General features: G+C 46.2%; 2 protein-coding genes across 3 annotated transcripts; one reads left to right on the forward strand and one right to left on the reverse strand.

The window, feature by feature from the left end:
- Position 1: 1 nt before the first annotated feature.
- Positions 2-2749, reverse strand: Abp1 (Actin binding protein 1). Its single transcript, NM_140400.2, has 5 exons — positions 2072-2749; positions 1558-2009; positions 1320-1496; positions 779-1257; positions 2-715 (listed from the first exon to the last, which is right to left on the reverse strand). The coding sequence occupies exons 1-5, from the start codon at positions 2324-2326 to the stop codon at positions 483-485; spliced, it is 1596 nt and encodes a 531-aa protein (NP_648657.1). The 5' UTR covers positions 2327-2749; the 3' UTR covers positions 2-482.
- Positions 2750-3265: 516 nt separating this feature from the next.
- On the forward strand, positions 3266-18961 carry Tgi (Tondu-domain-containing Growth Inhibitor; the record flags this gene model as incomplete). Of its 2 annotated transcripts, NM_140401.2 has the most annotated exons (4): positions 3266-3476; positions 4032-4199; positions 17369-17683; positions 17752-18961. In NM_140401.2, 3 exons carry the CDS (start codon positions 4139-4141, stop codon positions 18522-18524), a joined length of 1149 nt encoding a protein of 382 aa, NP_648658.1. In that variant the 3' UTR covers positions 18525-18961. The 2 variants fall into 2 exon arrangements, with proteins under 2 accessions (NP_648658.1, NP_729916.1); NM_168555.2 differs by lacking the exons at positions 3266-3476; positions 4032-4199 and adding an exon at positions 12096-12615.
- Positions 18962-19119: the final 158 nt, after the last annotated feature.

Genomic DNA, 19119 nt, shown 5'->3' on the forward strand with positions numbered 1-19119 from the left:
TCGGTTGCACAATTATCAAAGTTTATTATCGAAAAGGTTATAAATCTCGATCAATAATACATATACAAAAGAACCCTGGATCGGGAATGGAGCGGGCCTTAAATACTGACTAAGTGGTTACTTTGTATGTATCCTAAGAACATTTTAAAAGGACGCAACACGGCTTCGGCAATCGAGGCCAAACAATGATATAATATGTATACAAATGGGAACAACGTATGATAGGGTTGCATATGTGGCATGGATTATACGTTATATAATAATATGTATGTAGATAAAAAACAGACGCGTGATGTACGATAAAAATCTTATAGTCGCATTTAGTCATCGTTGAATCTCTTCTAGGTGTATCGCATTATTGTTCAAGATTATGGGGTAAAGTGTTTAAGTAGCTATAGTCCGGATCCAAAATATAGTTGCTAGCTGCATTGGTGTAGATATTTAGCAAAAGGGCGTCCCAGCTGCTTGGCACTTGGGTTTCCCTAGTTGATGATCTCGACATAGTTTGCCGGAAACAGTCCATAGGTTCCATCAGGGCCCAGTCCCTGCCACCATCCCTCGTCGATTTGATCGATATGCGTAATGACATCGCCTGGATCGAAAGTGATCTCTGTCTCGTCGGCTGCCTGGTAATCGTATAGAGCTCGTGCCCGTTGTCCCAGATCGCCTAAGGTCTCCTGGCAGATAAAATCGTCCTCGTTTACCAAATCCGTTACTACAAAAAACACTCGTGTTTAAATATAGAACGAACAACGGGTCATAGCTATGGTTTACGTACATGCATTCCTTTCGAGTGTGCTCATGCCGCTCGACTTGACCGATTGCGACTGCTGCACGGTGACTGACACCTTGGTGCGGACCTCCTCTTCCTGTTCCTGGGAAACAGCGGTGTCTGTTTCATTGGAAGAGGTGGTCTCGTCGGGCGACTGAGACTGCAGCGAGTTCGATTTACTATGGGGTGATCGCTTGATAGTCGAGAACTGTTCGCTCTCATGGGCCAGTGGCAAATCGTCTACCGGTTGCGACTCCTCCACCTCCGCTATTGTGGAAACAACCTCGGCAGCCACGGGAGCAGCAGGAGCTATAGCTGGAGCGGGGACTACTGGTTCGGGAGCCTCTACAGGCAACGGTTTGGCAGGGGACGCAGCGCGTGGTGGTGAAGGCACAGGTGCATCTTGAGGCTGGTTTTGGTTGAAAACGTTGATGCGCTGGGCAATCGAGTTGCGAGCTGGTTTGGCCGGCGGTTGCGTATTTAGTCTATGAATCAAAAGAGCAGTTTATTTCTGATACAACAAAATAGGAGAGGGGCAAGGACGCACTTAGACTGAAGTTGTCCCTCGCTCGTGTGCTTTGTAAACATGGCCTTGGCAGCACCCACACGAGAGCCAATCAATTCGCGGGCCTCCTGGTTCCTCGCCTGACGCATGCGCTCCGCATCGGTCAGATTGTTGGCAAATCCTGGTGCAGTTTTCTCAGGGCTCAAAGGTTGCGGTGACCTGTTTGATAAAAAAAGAATTTTTACTACCGAGAAGGTCAAATTCCGATGTTTTTGTTTACGTTTTGATGGGTACGTGGGCCGGCTGGAGCTTGGTGGTGCTTATGACCAACTTCTCCCGCTCCTTGTGCTCCTTCTCCTCGCGACTACGTTGCTCCTGCTCCAACTTTTGAAGCTCAAGCCGCTTGGATTCCTTCTCTGCCTCCTGTCGCAATTTCTCCTCGGCCTCCTCCTTTTTCCAGAAGTCCTGCATAACGCTGGCGTTTAACTCCTTGGTGGGAATGACCCGAGTATAGTTGGTTCCCACCGGCGCCTTCTGCTCCTCCATGGCGCCTCGAGGTTCCTTAAAGCTGTAGGCTGAGCTCACGGTGCTCAGCTTCTTGAGAAGCCGATCCAAGTCAATATCGTCCTCGTTCCGGGCATTGATGGTAAGGTGAGCGCCGGACAGCAAATTACTCACATCACGTATGTGGTTGGCGCAGGTACCCTTGCGTAGAACAGGTGCGCCCTCGCCCTGAATGGGAGCACAGTCAGATTATGCGTAGCTCGATTAGATAAGGGCGCCGTCGGACTCACCTGCCAGTTGATGAGCAAGTACTTGTTGAGGCCCGTTTTGGGGTCTTCGATTCGGACGAAGGCGTACATAATCTTGCCGCTATTTAGGTCTTCGTTTAGCTCATCCACGCCGCCATCGCCGGTGGCCACCACCTTCAGCTCGTTGGTCTGACCCTCGTAGCCAAAGAGGGACCAGTTCGTGTCGCTCTTATCGTCCAGCACATCCTTCCAGGCGGCCACTATTTGCGCCCGATTCTTCTCGAAGCTGACGGCCATAATTCCAGACTGACAACGACCTTGAGCAGCGAGATCTTGGCCAGCTTTCACTGGGTCGCCTTATCGGGGTGCCCTCTTCGTCAAGTGAAAGCCAACGCCTCGCGAAGACTCCAAATTTGCTTGGGTTGTCTTGTCTTAAATTTTAATTAAGTGCAGCCGCCTCACAAAGGCACACAGACGTACACAAACACAAGCAGAACAATGGGATAGTGGGTGATTGATTTTCCAGTATGTGCGAATTTCCAGCGGCTTTCCAAATTCCACTTTTCCACCTTAATCCTTCGAGTTATGCGTGCAGAAATAGGTTTAACTTAACGCTCAAGCAATTGCAACTCCCCAATTAACCAATTTGATTGGAATTTTAAAATATTCGATCGCTGGCGGCGACCCACACACTTTTTTTGCAACAACAAACTAGAGCTGGGACAACAGGCGATGTCTAATCGATACTTTCAATGTTGCCACTGTGCCGCTATCGATGGTTTTTACTTGTAAAATTGAAATTAAATAACAGAGGTTTTAGAACGTATCTAGTAACGTGTACCTCGTCTAATAGGCTTTGATTTACTTTATCGTTTTTCTTATAGGTGTTAGTCGTAAAGTTTCAACTATATATATAAGCATTATCTTCTTTTTTAATAATCACACATACGAACATTTTTCGTTTTTATATTTTATTCAACTTTTTTGTATCTCTATCCAATGGAAAAAACTGGTATATGGTGTTTATTCATATCATAACCTTTATATTTGCTTATAATATACTTTGCAAATACTATTGACAAATAATATGTTTTAGGTTGTTAGGTATGTTTACATTGTTTGTACATTAAGTTTTCTAAAAATGGTTCGAGTCAACGCTAATGTTATATGTGGGCTTAAGTCACCGCTGAACAATATTAGTGTTGGTAAGGCTGAGCAAATATCGATGTGAATACAGACTGATGACTTTGGCCATCGATGTTACATCGACGTATCTTCCAGCTCTAACGCGAACTGAACTATTATTGCAATTATACCAAAAATCATCGAACCCCCGCTTTTCCCAGCGCAAATCGTGAAAAGTCGGTGAAAATTAGCGAGGATAAATCGCCGTACAGCTGAGGAGCAGGATTCCAGCGAGGATTTGAAGGCGCACACCTGGCGAAAGGTAAAGTGGCTCCACTGTTGTGGCCTGATATTTACGTATATTAATGTGGAAACTAGACGTCGGATGCTGGCTGGCTGTATGGTTGGCTGACTGGCTAGCAACAATATGGCTCTGGCTGCTGTACTTTGGTCATTGCCGAAATATTCAACGGAGCAGCCCCCGAACTCTTGGTCTTGGGGCCTCCGAAAAAAACCAGTCCCAAGTGCATCGTGGCCCCTCACCGCCCCGCCACCGTGCATGTCCCCTCATCAGCATCCACTTCCACAGCTTTCCGATCAGATGGCAACTGTTTGGCAGCAGGATTTCGCCTTCGTCTTACTTGTTTCAAGTCAGCCAGTCAGGCAGTCAGTCTTTGTTCGCTTTGGTTTGGTTTTGGCTTTGGTTTTGGTTTTGTTCCATTTACATATATGCCAATGCCAGGCTCGGGCGATATATCCAGTTTTTCACTTGGATATCTCGGTGTATATATTGTAAGGCACACATACGAGAGAGATGTGTGTGCGGCTTAAGTGTGTGTGGTGCGGCTGTTCATGGTCAATTTCTTTGCATTTTCAGTGTGAAACTCATGCGGTGCAGATCGAGTCGGTGCAGGAGCAGCGAAACCAAGTCCAAGTCCAACTCCAAATCCACGTCCAATCCCACGTAGAAGCGTTGAGATCATCATGGAAACGGCGCTGGATGTACTCTCTAGAGCGGCGACCATGGTGCAAAACAATCCCAGCGGTAAGTGAACAAACCGATCCGACCCAGACTTACAGACCAACAAAAAAACACCAACTGGAGCCATTAACCAATTCCGTTTAAAAAGAGTCGACAATTTTTATGATTTCAACTTGGCCAACAACATGCCCTGATGTACTCAACCCAAACGGGGCAGTGGGGGTGGGGGTTATACACAGCTCTTTTATGGCTTTCACCTTTGAGCCAAGAAGACTCGGAAAGTATTTCAACAATGTGTCAGACACAGAAAGAAATGCCCAGTAATATGAACATCTTGCGTCTAAAACATTCATGGGAATGTAAAGCAGTGATTCAAATTAGTAGTAGCTCTTTACAAATTTAAAATAATTTCTGAATGGATTTAATGTGAATGAACTTGGAAAACTCTACAAGTCTGCTAAACTGATAAGTCTTAATAGATGTCAAGATTTTTGCTTACATAAAAACATCATTATATTCTAGACTATCAAAGTCACATTATATAAAGAAACAAAATGTAACAAAACGTTTTGCAAACGATTTCATGCCTAGTTAATGAATTCCCAAATGTAATCTGATTATTATTCACATACTTCGTATGCTACCAATCAGAGGTGCTGTTTGTTATCACATTTTGCCATATTACATTTAATCTTTGAATTCAGATTTGCTATTGGGCTCTAACTCCTCTCAGTGTATCCAGTCGCAGACCCTTCTGCGTGCTCCAGTCATGATTCACGATTGCAACAGTGCCCCCTTTCCGGCTGACATCTTCCTCTTTGTAACCGCGATCCCCCAGTCAGACAGTTTCTTCCGAAATTCTACCCACCCGGCGACATCGATGAGTGCGACAATGGACGCAAGCGGATTCCTGGCCGCGAACACTGTGCGAACGCATAAACACTCGACGAATCCGAGAAATGTTTTATTTTCGTACAAAAAAACGACAACAAAACATTCCAACAAAATGAGTTTGCGGCGCATTCCGATTCCGATTTTCATAAATGTGTCAAATGCCGCATTTTCGATGGCAGAGAGCGGCAGTCGAGCGGTTGGCATATGTGAAGTATCGTCGGCCACCGGACCCGGGGACCCCTTATCAATAATAGCCAGCCAGCCAGCCAGTCAGCCAGTCGTTTTCGTAGTGCCACTGCGGCTGACGAGCACGAATTGTCGACTTGATGTGGCTGTGGATGGGGCATTCGTTCGTTCATTTGTTCGTCCGTAGTGCATATTTCTGTACTGGCGACATATCTTTTATATGTATATTTGCAATTTGCATTCTCTGCCCACCATGCGACACACCATGGCACACCACCCAGAGCGGCAAACCGCGTGACATGCCAAAGAAATGGCCGGCAGAGAGTGAGTGGCATATAGTTGTGGTATGGTATTCAGTGCGCTGGATCGCAAATATGTGTATAATTGTTAAACAAAAAGGCAATTTGATTAGGCATGCTCTCCGGGTAATTGCACAATTTATAATGGGGGTAGCAACGATAAGCACATAACCGGCTGTTTGGGCTGTGATTTCGTCCCCTCCCCCCATTTGCCACTGATAACATGCAAATCATGCCTGCCCAGCCATGGAATTCCGATAATAGCCGCCCCAATTTATGTTTATGTTTGCCTCAGTTTCAGTTTCATTTTTCTGTTTATTTACCCATTGGCGAACGGCTTTATCAGCCATAATTTCTGAATATTTGACAAATTCCGCAGCCGATATACATATATGCGGTACAGCTGTCAACACAGCGAGCTGAATTTATGAGATAGCCCCCGCCGATACAGAAAGAGAAATGGTTCCGATGTTCGAATAAATATTTGAAGACGCCGCCGCCGTCGCCGCGCGATTCGTTGGCGATTTGTGCGCGATTTTTTGGCCATGAACAATTGGCCGGCCAACAATTGAGTTCTCAATGCAGCGGCCTTAAAATCAAAATCAGGCAGTTAGACCAATTTTTTTTCGTCTCTTGTGATTTAGCGAAGATGAGCGATTTGATTGATCGGCAGCAGGCAAAATGCAAAATGTCGTTAACCTGCGCATGATTAATGGAAATTTGTCATAATCGAACGAGGCACTCGAATTCTGGATCTTCATAAATCAACAGCGTAGAAAAAAGCGGGTCGATCGAGCCGTTAATTAAGCGGCCCTTCCATTGTTTGCCGAGGAGCTAACTCTATGGGCCAGGCCATAATTAATAAACAAATAGTTACACAAATTGTGGCCTGCCTGCCATCACAGCCATCACAGCCAGCCCAGCCAGCCCAGCCAGCCAGCCTGGGTACAAAAGAAAAATTGTGGCAATTTCGAGCGCGGCTGGCCGGGCACAGCTGGAGATGGACACCAACCGTTGGCTGGGTGAGCATGGTACTGGGGACGGTTCATCAGGTAATTTACATGGCCTTTCAATTCTCCGTTTTGGCCAGTGCCAGTGCCAACTCTGTGGGCCAACACTCTCTTCCTTTTACTGGCAATGGCCAAACGGTGCGCATAATTGCCGCAAATCTCGACCATAGGAAAATCTAGCAGGCAAACCAGTTTGGGTTTGTTATTGCCATGGGATGGGATTGGATCGGCTCCATTTGGTTTGGTTTAGCTTGCTTCGCAGCTGATGGGCTTCGGGATGGGGATGGAGCTGGAAGTTGGGAGTTGGGAGCTGGGAGATTGGGATGGGGACACAGATTGGGACTAGAGCATTACCTTTCTTTTTAATGCTGTTGCTTTTGCTTTTGCTGCTACTGCCGAGTCGCTAGCGACTGCTATTTATTTATTTAAACATAACATTTGCCTATTTGCCATAAATTTTCACTCTGCGCGACTTTTGCCAGCCACTCCGCCGCGCACAGGAAGAGGTGGCAGAGGATGCAGCGGCAGAATCAACTTGTTGCGGACAATATCGAAATGAAAGTTGTCTCGCAAACACGACGGACTATTCTGCCCATCTATCTATCTATCTATATATATATTTTTGTGTATTTATATATATCGGAAACTAGATTCATAGATCTGTGTTCGATTTGAAATTCGGCAAAAATGTATTGGGATTTTTCTCACGCTTGATTTACCACCGGATGATATTTTATAATGACAACTATATTTATGTTATTGTTAGTTTTGTCTATTTGCCATCGCCGCCTGTTGTTCTTGTTGCTGTTGCCTCATTGTTTTTGTTGCTATTCTGGGCAATCGAAAACCAGTTTCTGTTCAAATCGCGCGCACGCTCGAGTTTTATTTAAATTTTGAACTGGTTTGCCGCTGATTTGTGTTGTCTCCGCTGCGTATATATTATGTACCCACTAGATATATATACATATATTAGATTGTTAGATTTCACAAACTGGGACTGCGGTTAAGATATAAACATAATTTGTCTTGTTGGTTCGGTATCGACAAGTTCTGGAAATTGCCGGCCACCTCAGCCACCTCACCTCATCCCATTTCATTTGTGTGTGTCATCATTATCATGATCGTCATCTATGCGATCTATAGAGCGCAGATCTCGCATCAAAAAGTCGGATCTCGTTGACTTCCGCACTACACTGACCCAAATTGACGGGGCAGGCAAGGGATCTCATGTTTCTGTGCCGATTTCCAAACAACACAAATTTCAATTAGCAAAGCATTTTCCGGAGTTTTATTTCTACTTTTTTTGGAGGGGTTCTGTTTTCCTCCAAGTTTCGAATCAATGGGGCAATATTAAATTGCTGCTTAGCTGGTCATTCAGCTGCCGTCACAGAAAGGGAAAGAAGCTTAGGAAATTTGGGTTTGAGTAACCTGTCTTTGAGCGAAATGATTAGATAAATAATGACCAAGATGAGATTCTAGAAAAAAATTCCGTAATCTTTTGTTGCTTAACTCTGTGTGTTGATATATTTTCCATTATTTAAACCATTAAAATCATTATTTAGGCATCTTCCTAGCAGTCCTGTATTAATTATGTAGGTGCTTTAATAATTGATGTTTTAAGCGAATTTCTAGGTTTCTTGTTTGGCTCAAGGGACTCATCATCAGGCGTAGAACATTAACGAAATTGGTTGGGGGATTTCCATTCGACTTCTGTAAGCTTGCCCGCATAATTTAAGTAGCTTCCACCATTTATTTCCCCCCCTCAAGTCAAGTTTACCCACTTTGCTCATCCAGTTTTTGCTGCTCCTTACATTACTTTGCTCTGGTCTACGATGTTTGGATTTCGGTAATTTGTTGCTATTGTTTTCGTCCAAGTCAGCCAGCCGGAGTGGAGTCTTCTGCCCCCAAAAGTCTGTTGGATCCCCCCGTTTGTTGTCATTGTTTTATTTATATTTCTTTTTCCTTTTGTTTGCAGTGCTTTAGTTTTTTTTTTTCGTTTTTGCCATGATTGCCATTCGATTGACCTCGTTGCGCATGCGTGCGCATGTTTCACGCTACACTACAAATTTTCGCGCACAACAAACGGCTGGGATGATGAGTAAGCGCCAAAACCAAAGCCTAGGAGCTCTGAATCCATTACTCAGCCAGTCAATGGTATTAGCTTGATTTCTGTACGTTACATTTTGTGATTTTTTTTTTTCGATTTTTCGTTTCCCCCACTGGTGGTTTAACAGCTGAAAATTGCACATTTTGTGACTTGGATTAGCAAACGAGCGACGGTCGATGGTGAAAGATGGAGAAAAGGAAACCCATAAGCAGAGAAACATCGATGGAGCGATCGATCGATCGATCGAATGGAGGTTTGGTTGGTGGATGGCGCGAGATCAACAGCTGAGCTTGTGCAAGTCAGTTTGGGGCAGGCCAACTCGGGCCATATGATCATAGCAGCCATGTGCAAGAGTCGACTCCTCCTGGCCAGCTCAAATCTGCTCCAATCCACTACACTCCACTCCACGCCACTCCACTTTGCTCAGCTCAGCTCCATTCGCCTTCTCGATGTTGCCGCTTTTGCTGCTGCTGCAGTAGCAATATTCATGGGGCAACAACAGTAGTGGTTGTACTACAAATCGGGCGTAAAATTTCATGGGCCTGCTATTGAATTAGAAACGAGTTTCTGTTGCTATTGGTTTCTGCTTTCTGCCGCGCTACAGCCGCTGCTGCTGCTTCTGTGCCGTTTTCTTGCCGCCAAGTTGCAGTTGCAGTTGCAGCAATGGTAACTGCTGTTGCTGTTGCTGCTGCTGTTTGGACGGACTTATAGACGGAGGGACGGACGAGCCGTGTGGCCTGAACTAAGCAAAACGAAGTCGAGCCAAGCCCCAAAGCAGCCGCAAACATGTAGTACCGTCGACCTATTGTGTGCCTTCAATAACAAACGCAAACAGCGCTGCGAACATCTTGGCTATGTGATGAGCTTTGTCCTGAGGCTATTTGCATTGATTTCCCTGGGAAACTGCAGTTCTCTGTTGGGCAAATTTGGCGTAATTGAAGTTGATTGATTGTAGGTCATTGTCATGATTTAGTGCCTCTTTTTAAGATTTATCAAACATCCATTGCTCTTATCAACTACTTAAGGAAAATTATATAGTTTTCTAGTCGTATATTTTGATAATTATTCATTGTATTCTTGTTATGTAATTATTCATTTAAACATTCTTGTGTTCTGACCTTAACTAAAAGTAATACGTGCTTTGAGTGCCCGGAATCGGTTGCTCAGCAATTCAAACTATTTCCTTTGAATTCCTAAATGTATGTGGCTTTAAAGCAAATTATTATCGAATTGTTGTTATCAGGACTGTGTTTGTTTTCGTTTCCCGCCCAAATTGTTGTTTTTTTATCAGTGTACTTTTCGACATTAAAAAAAAAAAAATAAACGGAAGTGATTATCGCTGATGTATAAGCTGTTAAGAATCCTAAAATGTTATGAATTTTCAACAATAAAATACATTTAAATGAGATAAATAATATTCCGATTTTTCCACAGTCAGGTAAAATTTTTGGAAATTCCCATTATCAATGTGCTATAGTTTGTTTTCAAACTGTGCAGATACATATACTTGGGTTATGCAAATTGGGTGCTGATCCATTTTTGAAACGAAAAAAAAACTTCAATTTGGGTTATTAGTAAGGATTCGAGGTATTCTATTGTCGGTGTGGCTCGGGCAAACCCTCATTTTCCTAGTTGGTTGTCATTTTCGCAAGCCCGCTTGCAGTCCTCACTCACAAACACACACACACACACACACACACACATATTCGACAAGCCGTGGTGGAACGTAGGTAGCTTTGCACGCAGCTACAAACATTGCTGGATTTACGCTGGTTTGTGGCAAAACTCTGGGTAAACATTATAATGAGCCCAATGCAGTGACCGGGCCCAAAACAAAAGAGCGTTGCAGACAACATGAAAGAACGCCCACACCATGTGCGCTGCTTGGACCCGACCCGACCCGACTGGCCCTACCCAAAATCGCAGTTCACAGCCAGAGCAGCTACGGTGCTCCAAGAGTTCGCGCGGACTGTGGCCAATTCCCAATTGCTGCCATTTCGTTACCCTTTTGCCCAATTTGCCAAGCATCAATGGGGCAACGGGGCGTGGCGGCCACATCCTACGGACGGATATACAGACATTGGACCCCTTTCTTTGCCTGTCTTTCAGTTGTACTTTTTTCAATTACCAAATCACCAAAAGCAAGCAGAGATCCGAAATCCGTTGAGAACTCCAGCGAACGTCGGCGAGCTTCGGCGAAAGAGAGGGCCAACCCAGTCAAGTCCAGGCCAGGCCAACCAGAGTCGAAACGGAAATTGGTAAGAGGAGAAATAAACGAAAAACAACAAGGGACGACAACTGGCGCAAGTGCAAATGGCTCTAAAAAAAAAAAAAAAGAAAAAAAAGCCCCCAACTCTACAGATCCGATCCCCCCGATTCCCGGTTTCTTCAGAGACCCGAAGACCCGTGGAGACTTTTGCAGCCCAGCGAACGAGCGCAAGACGAAGACTGGCAAAGAAACCGAAGACGGAAGACAGAAGACTCGGCCGCGGCTTCGGAGCTTCGAAAGCCCCCTATATAATAATAATAATACAGCAAGCCCCAGTCGCAATCTTCAAGTCGCCGCTCGCCGACGATCAGTTTGAGTTTGGCCGTGGAAGCCGCCAGTTCGGTGTCGCGTTGCTCAGTTGCTCAGTTGCACAGTTGCCCAGTTCCTAATGCTATATAGCTGACAGCTAGCTATAGCCGATACCTTGCTATTCGTACTACGATTTGTGGCGTGGAACGTGCGTCCAGATCGGTTCGTGTGTGCCGCCCCGTTCTGTTCGTCGGTCTCTGAAAGCGAAAACTGGCGCTCAAGTTCAGTCAGCGATTTGTCGATTTCTATGCAAATCATTACTCGGAAAAGAAACACATATAACCCAGAGACGACAGAGTCGGAGACAGAGTCGCCGTAACAACAAAAGGCAGAAAAAGCCAGAAAAAAGAGCGTGCTATTTTTATTTTGCTAAATGTCGACTCGAGGCTCACGTCGCCGGAGCAGAGCCAAAGTCTCCGTTTCAACTGGCGAGAGACTGTAACCCGAGTCGCGGTTCGCGCAAAAAAAAAAAACCAAATCGCAGAAGAAAAAAAAAAAAACCAACAGACAAACAGAAACAGATTGTATCTGTATCTATAGTCGCGACTTGCGGCTCGTTTTGTGTGCGCACATTCGTGTATCTGTATCTGCCGCCGAGCGCAAAAAAGTAATCATAAACTGGAAGGGAAAGAAAAACAAATAAATAATAAAAGAAAAAAAGAAAAGAGTGCCGCTCCCCAGCATCCGAGAAGTACTTCAACTGATACCGATTGATAGATACCGCCCCCAACTCCCGGCCAAGGCGTAGTGATTTGTGAATCAGCTGAGTCGGTTTTTCGGCGGCGACTGCGGTGTGGGAGGATCGATACCCCCAGAGATTTGGATCGAGAAGAAGGAAGTGGCTAGATAGCGCAGCTAATTGAGAATCCATCAAGTTCGCATAGAATGGCTCTCCGCTTAGATTATCGTTGCTTACTGGATGCCTTCGAGGATTACTACTACCACAAGGAGATCCAGCGTTTGGTCGCCGAAACCGCTGGGGGGGCTACAGCAACATCTCCCGCCTCATCCGCCTCATCCGCCTCCTCGACGGCCTCCATCTCATCTGCATCCTGCTCGAGTGGACCCTCCACTTCCTCCATTGTCTCGTCCGCGGCCAGTTCGCACGGTTCGTTGGCCCAGGTGGCTACTGCCCGAGCGGCCGCTGCTCTGGCGGACCAACAAGCACTGGCCAGCCAGAGGGCCATGTTCTACAATGTCCAGCATCCTCAGCAGCTGGAGCAGCTGCATGCGTTGCAGGCGGAGTCCGGCAATCAGCAGATGCATCCGCAGGCGAACGCCGATCCTAACGCCTCCTCCATGGCCAACAGTCTGCTCTGGCAGCCATGGCGAGATCTCCAGCAGGCGGCCGCCATGCATCACCAGCTCTACAGGCAGCAGCAGCAGCAGTTGCAGTTGCACTCAGGTTCGTTTGACAGGGCGACTTCAAAGAAATCGACTAGCGAAAATCCCCCGACTGACTGACCTCGGGGGACTGAAAGGTTGAAACTGTCACATACGGGTGATCTTGCCAGTGAAACTTGCTTACAATTCATTAGGAAGATTGCACATGAGGCCACAATGGCAGGGGATAGTTTGTTTGTATTCTTTCAAATGTGAGATCCCCTTCTTCGTAATTCCATTTTTCGGATTCGTGTAGTTTCACTAATTTGTCTTATCATAACCTTTAATTTATTCCGTGCTTCTTCTGGGAAGTAAAGTCTAAATGTTCAGGGTTCTACAACGTTGTTACGATTTATTATAACGATTATTAATAGCCATCCTGTCGGTAAATGGTACGCTTCAATTTTAGGTAAATAAATATCAGAATTGTTTGTAACAATTGTTTATCAACAACAGTGTGCTTAAATGAATTCAAACTCTAGTATAAACCCTCTTAAAAATTGTCGATTTCAAATTGAAAGAGGTAACACCCTGTCAGTGTCATTCTAGCTTTAAACCACCTGTCAGTTTTTAACTAAATGAAAATTTTAAACTATAGTAGAAACATTTAGAAACATCTAAAGATGTTTAATTACACATTTCAACGAAGCTTTGAATCTTTAAGTATAAAATCCAGCATAAAAAAACACAAAGTTCTTTCCATTTAACCCAAAGTTTCCTATGACAGCATAGGGGATGTTCTTGTTACCTGATTTCTAGTTGAAATCTCATTACAACAAGATCTTTAATTGCAGCTTTAAAAACCGAACAAATAAGAAGCCAAAACAAAGACAATATTGTTTATATAAACTCTTTGCAGACCAGAGTATTGAAATCTTACAAGCATCTTGTTAAATAGTATACGTATATCACCGAATGAACATTCAAACTCTTTCCACTTCTTGGCATGACTGTTCCTTGAAGTAAACAACACGTGTGGTTCTAGGTTACCACATAATATGTTCGCAATTATCTTGGGTGGATGGAGGCAGGCAAAGTGCAGCGAAGAGCAGGACAAGCGAAGACCACGTTGCTGCACCTGCTGCTCACGTGGAGGCTACACTCATTCGCCTGATCGGTGCTGAAGTTCAATGGATCGGCGAACGTGCCCTTTCCTTTGGCCACATGGCCACGATAATCACTCACCCACTGCGCTCATGAATGGGATATCGGAAGCGATTCGCTAAGCCTCGCTTTATCAGTTAGTGGGCGGCGTGTGGCCAGGACGTGGACGTGAACGTGATGACGATTGGGATTGGGACTCAGACGCAGATTGGCAACGGCAGCTAACGCAATCGGTCACGCCGGCTGCAAGAGCGTATCGATGGCGTCTCTACTTGGCTTGTGCCAACTGGAAAATTGGTAATGAAATTGGCAACACTTTTACTGCGCTCCCCCGTCGCCAACGATTGGCTTCGGGCTCGAATTGGCAAACGAGCAGACAAACACACTCACACTCCAGTTCCACCGCGTTAATTGGCGACATTGCACAAATCACACAAATGCTTTCAATTACATGGCGACGCCAGGCAAACACAAAAATCACTGGAAAAAAAGAGCAGCCCGAGAAAGAGCAAAAAATGAGCGCCTGTTTAAACATTAAACCTCCATAAAAAAAAAATAAAAACGATGAGGTGGAACTTGGATTGGGAAGGGGGGGGGGGGGGCTTGGTTTGGGGCTTGGAGCCGCTGTGCTTGGCTCGACTCGGTTTTGCTTTGCTTTTGTTAATTTGTTGACATATTAAAACCAGATTTGCAATCAACTCGGCCAGCGGGTAATGCGGTGCGGGTATAGCGGAAAGTCTGGCAGGGATCGGGGGCTTGGGGATCGGATACGTGGTTACGGGCATGACTCACTAGCCGGCGCGAGTAAAGAAAAATAAACGTAAAATATATAAATAATGAAAAACGCCTGCGATGGCGGTGACGGTGGCGGCGGCGACGATGATGGAAAAATAAATGTGTACACAAAGCTACAAAAGCTACAACAACCAGAGCAGCAACAACTTGTTTGCATAAGCCACAAAATGCTGTTCCCATTGCTATTGCTATTGCTTTGAAGCCATTTGTAGTACAATCTTACACTCCGAACAGGCCAAAACTTATAAGCATGCAAGTCTGCTTGAGTTTTGTCACTCTCGCGCCGTCTCTCTCTTTCCGCCTCTCCTCCCCTCTCTTTCGCGCGTTCCCTTCGGGTCGGAACCAGATATTGGGATCTCACTGGGCCGGCGCTTTCAAATCTCGCCAGACAGCTGATATATCACCTCAGCGGTGAAGAAGTTTTGAGATTGGCCCACCGTTACCGGAAATTGTGAAATGTTTCGCCTGAAATAATGGTTCGATTTTTTTGTACAATAATAATGTACTCTAATTGTTATGGGCAAAGTTTCTAAAATACTTGGATTTATTTTAACATCTAACATTATCAATTGAAAAGTCTATTATTTGCTAAATTTGTTGTTTATAGGAATATTAGGGAAGTAATGCTTTCCTTGTAATTGCTATCCACAAAACATTGAAATGAAGGCAGATAAATTTACCATTTATATGCATCTCTATAAAAATAAATGGGTATCAAAAACTAACGAAATAACCCTGTATCGATTATATACTTATACGAATTATAGAATAGAAGACCTGATGACAAAACCTTAAATACGAATGTATAGATTGGTTTCTTAATTATTCAACTTTGCGGTTGTTTTTTTATTGTTTATTCAAGTCGTTCTTTATGGCTTCAATTCATTTTACAAATGCCAAAACCTGGTTTCTACCTTTAAATCGTTTGATTTTTCTGTTCGGAGTACAAGCTAACTGTCACTACATCCTACATCGCCTGGATCCCACGACTGTCCCTTGCTTATATCATCGATGTAACCCCATTTCGAGCTCCCTTTTACGAACTCCCCCTTAATTTCGAAACGGCCTGCCATTCAATCGACTTCCCCTTTATCGCCAATTAGCCGATACAGAAATGATTAAAACGCTGGCAGCAGAACAAATAAACAATGCCGAGAGGATGCTGAAAATGCGGTGGCGGCGAAGGTGAGATAGGGAGCTGCAGACCACAATCCGCAAAAGAGGGGGAGCCTCAAAAAGAAAGCTTAATGTTCCAACTTCCATGCTCCATGCTCCATGCTCCATCGTTGTCGTTTTCGTCTTCGTTGTTGTGGTTGTTGTTTTCGCTGTCGAACCGCCGATCCCCCAACAGACGGCGACGTCCGACGACCGGAAATGTGCAATAAAATTTGAATGTTTCTTTATTATTATCATCATCCCCATCATCATCCGCTTGAGCCCGAGCCCGAGCCCGAGTCCAAGCCCAAGTTTGCTCCCAGCCTCCGTGTTTGTTGGTTTTTAATGCCTCTTGGCCTGCAACTCCAACTTCACTGCCTCCGCCCTCCTCCTCCACCTCCTCGTCATCCTCTGCGCCCAGTGCTCCACTCGGGACAGACCAGTTTCTTGGCTCCTCTTACTGGTGCTCCTCTGCCTCGCCGGTTTGGTTGGACTCGCAGAGGTAGTAATATATGGCAGCCCCGCAGTGACGTTGCCAAAAACAGGACAACGCTCCCGCCTGCTCCTACCACTCCTCCTGCTCCTGCTCCTCCGCCAACGCCAACCGCCTCCATCCCAATCCAGCCATTCATTCATTCATTCATGCCTGGGTTCCTGGGACTGCAGCTACTCCTCCTCCAAACGGGGTTCTCTGCGCTGCTCGAAATGTGCAGAAGTCGCCCGACTGGTTTGCCTGCCCCTTCGATATCGGCCGAGAAACTGGGTTCTGGGACCTGGCTTCCCGCTGCCAGCCTTTTGCTTTATTTATAAACTTGGTTTCCTGGCAAGCTGCAGCAGCAGCTACACTGAGCGCCTGGAGCAGATGGATCTTTCATCCCGACGGGATGCCCACGCTCCGTTTTGGCCGCTTCCCACGCCGGCAGCTCGGTCAATCGCCCATTGGCAGGCCAGGCACGTTCCTGCGTTTCGCTCAGTGTAGGCCAGGCCCAGACTTTAATACACACACACACACACACATACAACCCAGGCGAACTCGAAAAAGAGCGTAGACCAAACGAGTTTTCGTAACCAATTTTGTTGGTGCCTTGGAGTTTCGATTGTATATGCTTTTTCTGTTGTTATTATTTATTTGTTCGAGTGTGTGTGTGCCGTTTTTTTTGTTTTATTTTTATTCATATTTTTTGCCGATGACGGCTACGTCTTCTTGTGCATAATTTCTGTGCTGCCTTAAACTCTTCCTCCTGCCCGCTCTTGCCGCTCTCTGCCGCTCCGCGACTTTGCAGCTTTTGGCAGAGGTTCATTCAAAAAAACGAAAGACTTAGGCAACAAACTTGCAGGACAGAGCGGGCCAGGGGGGGGTAGAGATTTGGATACATAGACGCAGGCAGGCGATCGGGTGGAGGAGAACCTTTGTAGAGTCAGCCTCGCCTCAACTCCAACTGATTCATTACGCCCACTCATCGACCGCATAATCGAAGCCAAGACGACAGACACGTAAACCGCAACGAGCATTGGTGAATCGCTAGCCAGACAAAACCCAAATCAACCGCAAAGCCACAGCAAATTTATGGGTTTTAATTGAAATTCGATTTTTGTCTATAATATGGACATATGGACTATTACTATTCAGAGGGCTAGCCAAAAAGATGGCCAAAACAGATAGCTCGTTTTCCTGAAAACCGTTTTTGACTCTTGATGTTTCTTTTTTTTTCTCCTTGCAGAGATGCGTGCGACGTCCAAGGTGCTGACCACCACCAAATGGCGACGCGAGCGGCGTCAGCGTAGTGCCGGATACCAGCCGCACGAGGCAGGCAACAGCGAGAGGGAGCGGGAACGGGAGCGGGATCGAGAGGATCGCGACATGGACAGTCCCATTGACATGTCGGTGACGACGGGAGCTCTGAAGCAGAGAGCCTCACCGCCGCCACCCTATCGCGAACCCTTGCCTGGGACCAACTACGCGGCCAACAGTCGACCCAGCGTCATTACCCAGGCTCCACCCAAGCGAGAACCACCGGAGCAGGCCCACTCTACAGGTGAGAAGTCATATATGCACATTAGTGTCAACGATCATACTAACCTGATGCTTTGATTTGCCTTGCAGATATGGCGATGTGCGACATTGACGAGCACTTCCGACGCTCACTGGGCGAGAACTATGCTGCCCTGTTCGCCAAGAAGTCACCGACGCCTACGCCAACACCCACGCCCTCGCCAAGTGGTACACCTAAGCAGCAGGTTTCGCCACTGGCCTACGGACTGCCTTCATCAACCAGCACAGCGGCATCGCAGCACTACCAGCAGCAACGCTCGCCGCTGGCCAAGTCGGGATGGGTCATTCTGGAGCCCGAATCGCTGCAGCCGGAACTGCCGCCGCCGCAGGAGGAACCGCTTCCCCTGTCGCTGGCACTGCATCGCACCCAAACGCCGCCATCGCCGCCACCTTCGGCCACGGGATCGGCACCAGCGCTACCCACGGCCGTCAGCCAGGTGATGGAGGCAGCGGTGGCGGGCAGGCGGATCCTGGACACGCCACACCACACGCCGCCGAGATACAACACACCACCGCCTCCACCGCCGGCTTACGGAATAGCCGGAACCACCGTTGTGGCGCCGACTTTGACACCGACACCAACTCCGAATCCGACGCCGTCGCAGATTCCCACGCCCACGCCCAGCATGCCGGCCATCATTCGGGTGAAGGCTGAACCGGGACTGGCGGCCGTGGCTGCCTCCTCGACGCAGACGCCGCCCGCTTCGCCCACCTCGTCCACGAATATCTCGATATTCACCAAGACTGAAGCCTCGGTGGACGACCACTTTGCCAAGGCGCTGGGCGAAACTTGGAAGAAGCTGCAGGGCGGGCACAAGGAGTAGAGGAGGAGCAAGCGAGCAAATCACCCACCAACCCGCACACAACCCGATCCCGATCCCGATCCCAATTCCCAACAGAACTCAACACAACCCAACCCAAAAGCAACCCCTGATCCTCAACGATTCAACTCAAGAGCTGTTTTTATTATAAATATTTCAAACTACACAATTAACGTTTAAAGATCTCATGCTGATGTGAACGGAAATTCTTCAACTGCGAGTGTATTACAAGTTTCTGATATAATGATTTTATTGAATATTGATAACGGTTAGCGCGCGGATATAATTATATATATATATATATGAATATTTACATATATATGGATAAATGTGTATGACAAAGTGTATACGTACAAGTGACAAAATTTTGTATTCTTAACGCTTAGTTGGTAGAGACTAATCCTTAATAATATACCTATTAAACATAAGTAAACAATCCTACAAAGTCTGTCTATTCATTCACCGAAAGTGGGAAATAAACTGCAAAATTTCAGATTTTGAATTGCATATTTTGAATTTTCAAATGACTGTTGGGCGGCTAACAGAGCGTTAACAGCGCGCGCCTAACAGCACACAGTGCATGGGCAGCCAATGTGCA

This window comes from Drosophila melanogaster, chromosome 3L (genome assembly GCF_000001215.4).
Source record: "Drosophila melanogaster chromosome 3L".
NCBI lineage: Eukaryota > Metazoa > Arthropoda > Insecta > Diptera > Drosophilidae > Drosophila > Drosophila melanogaster.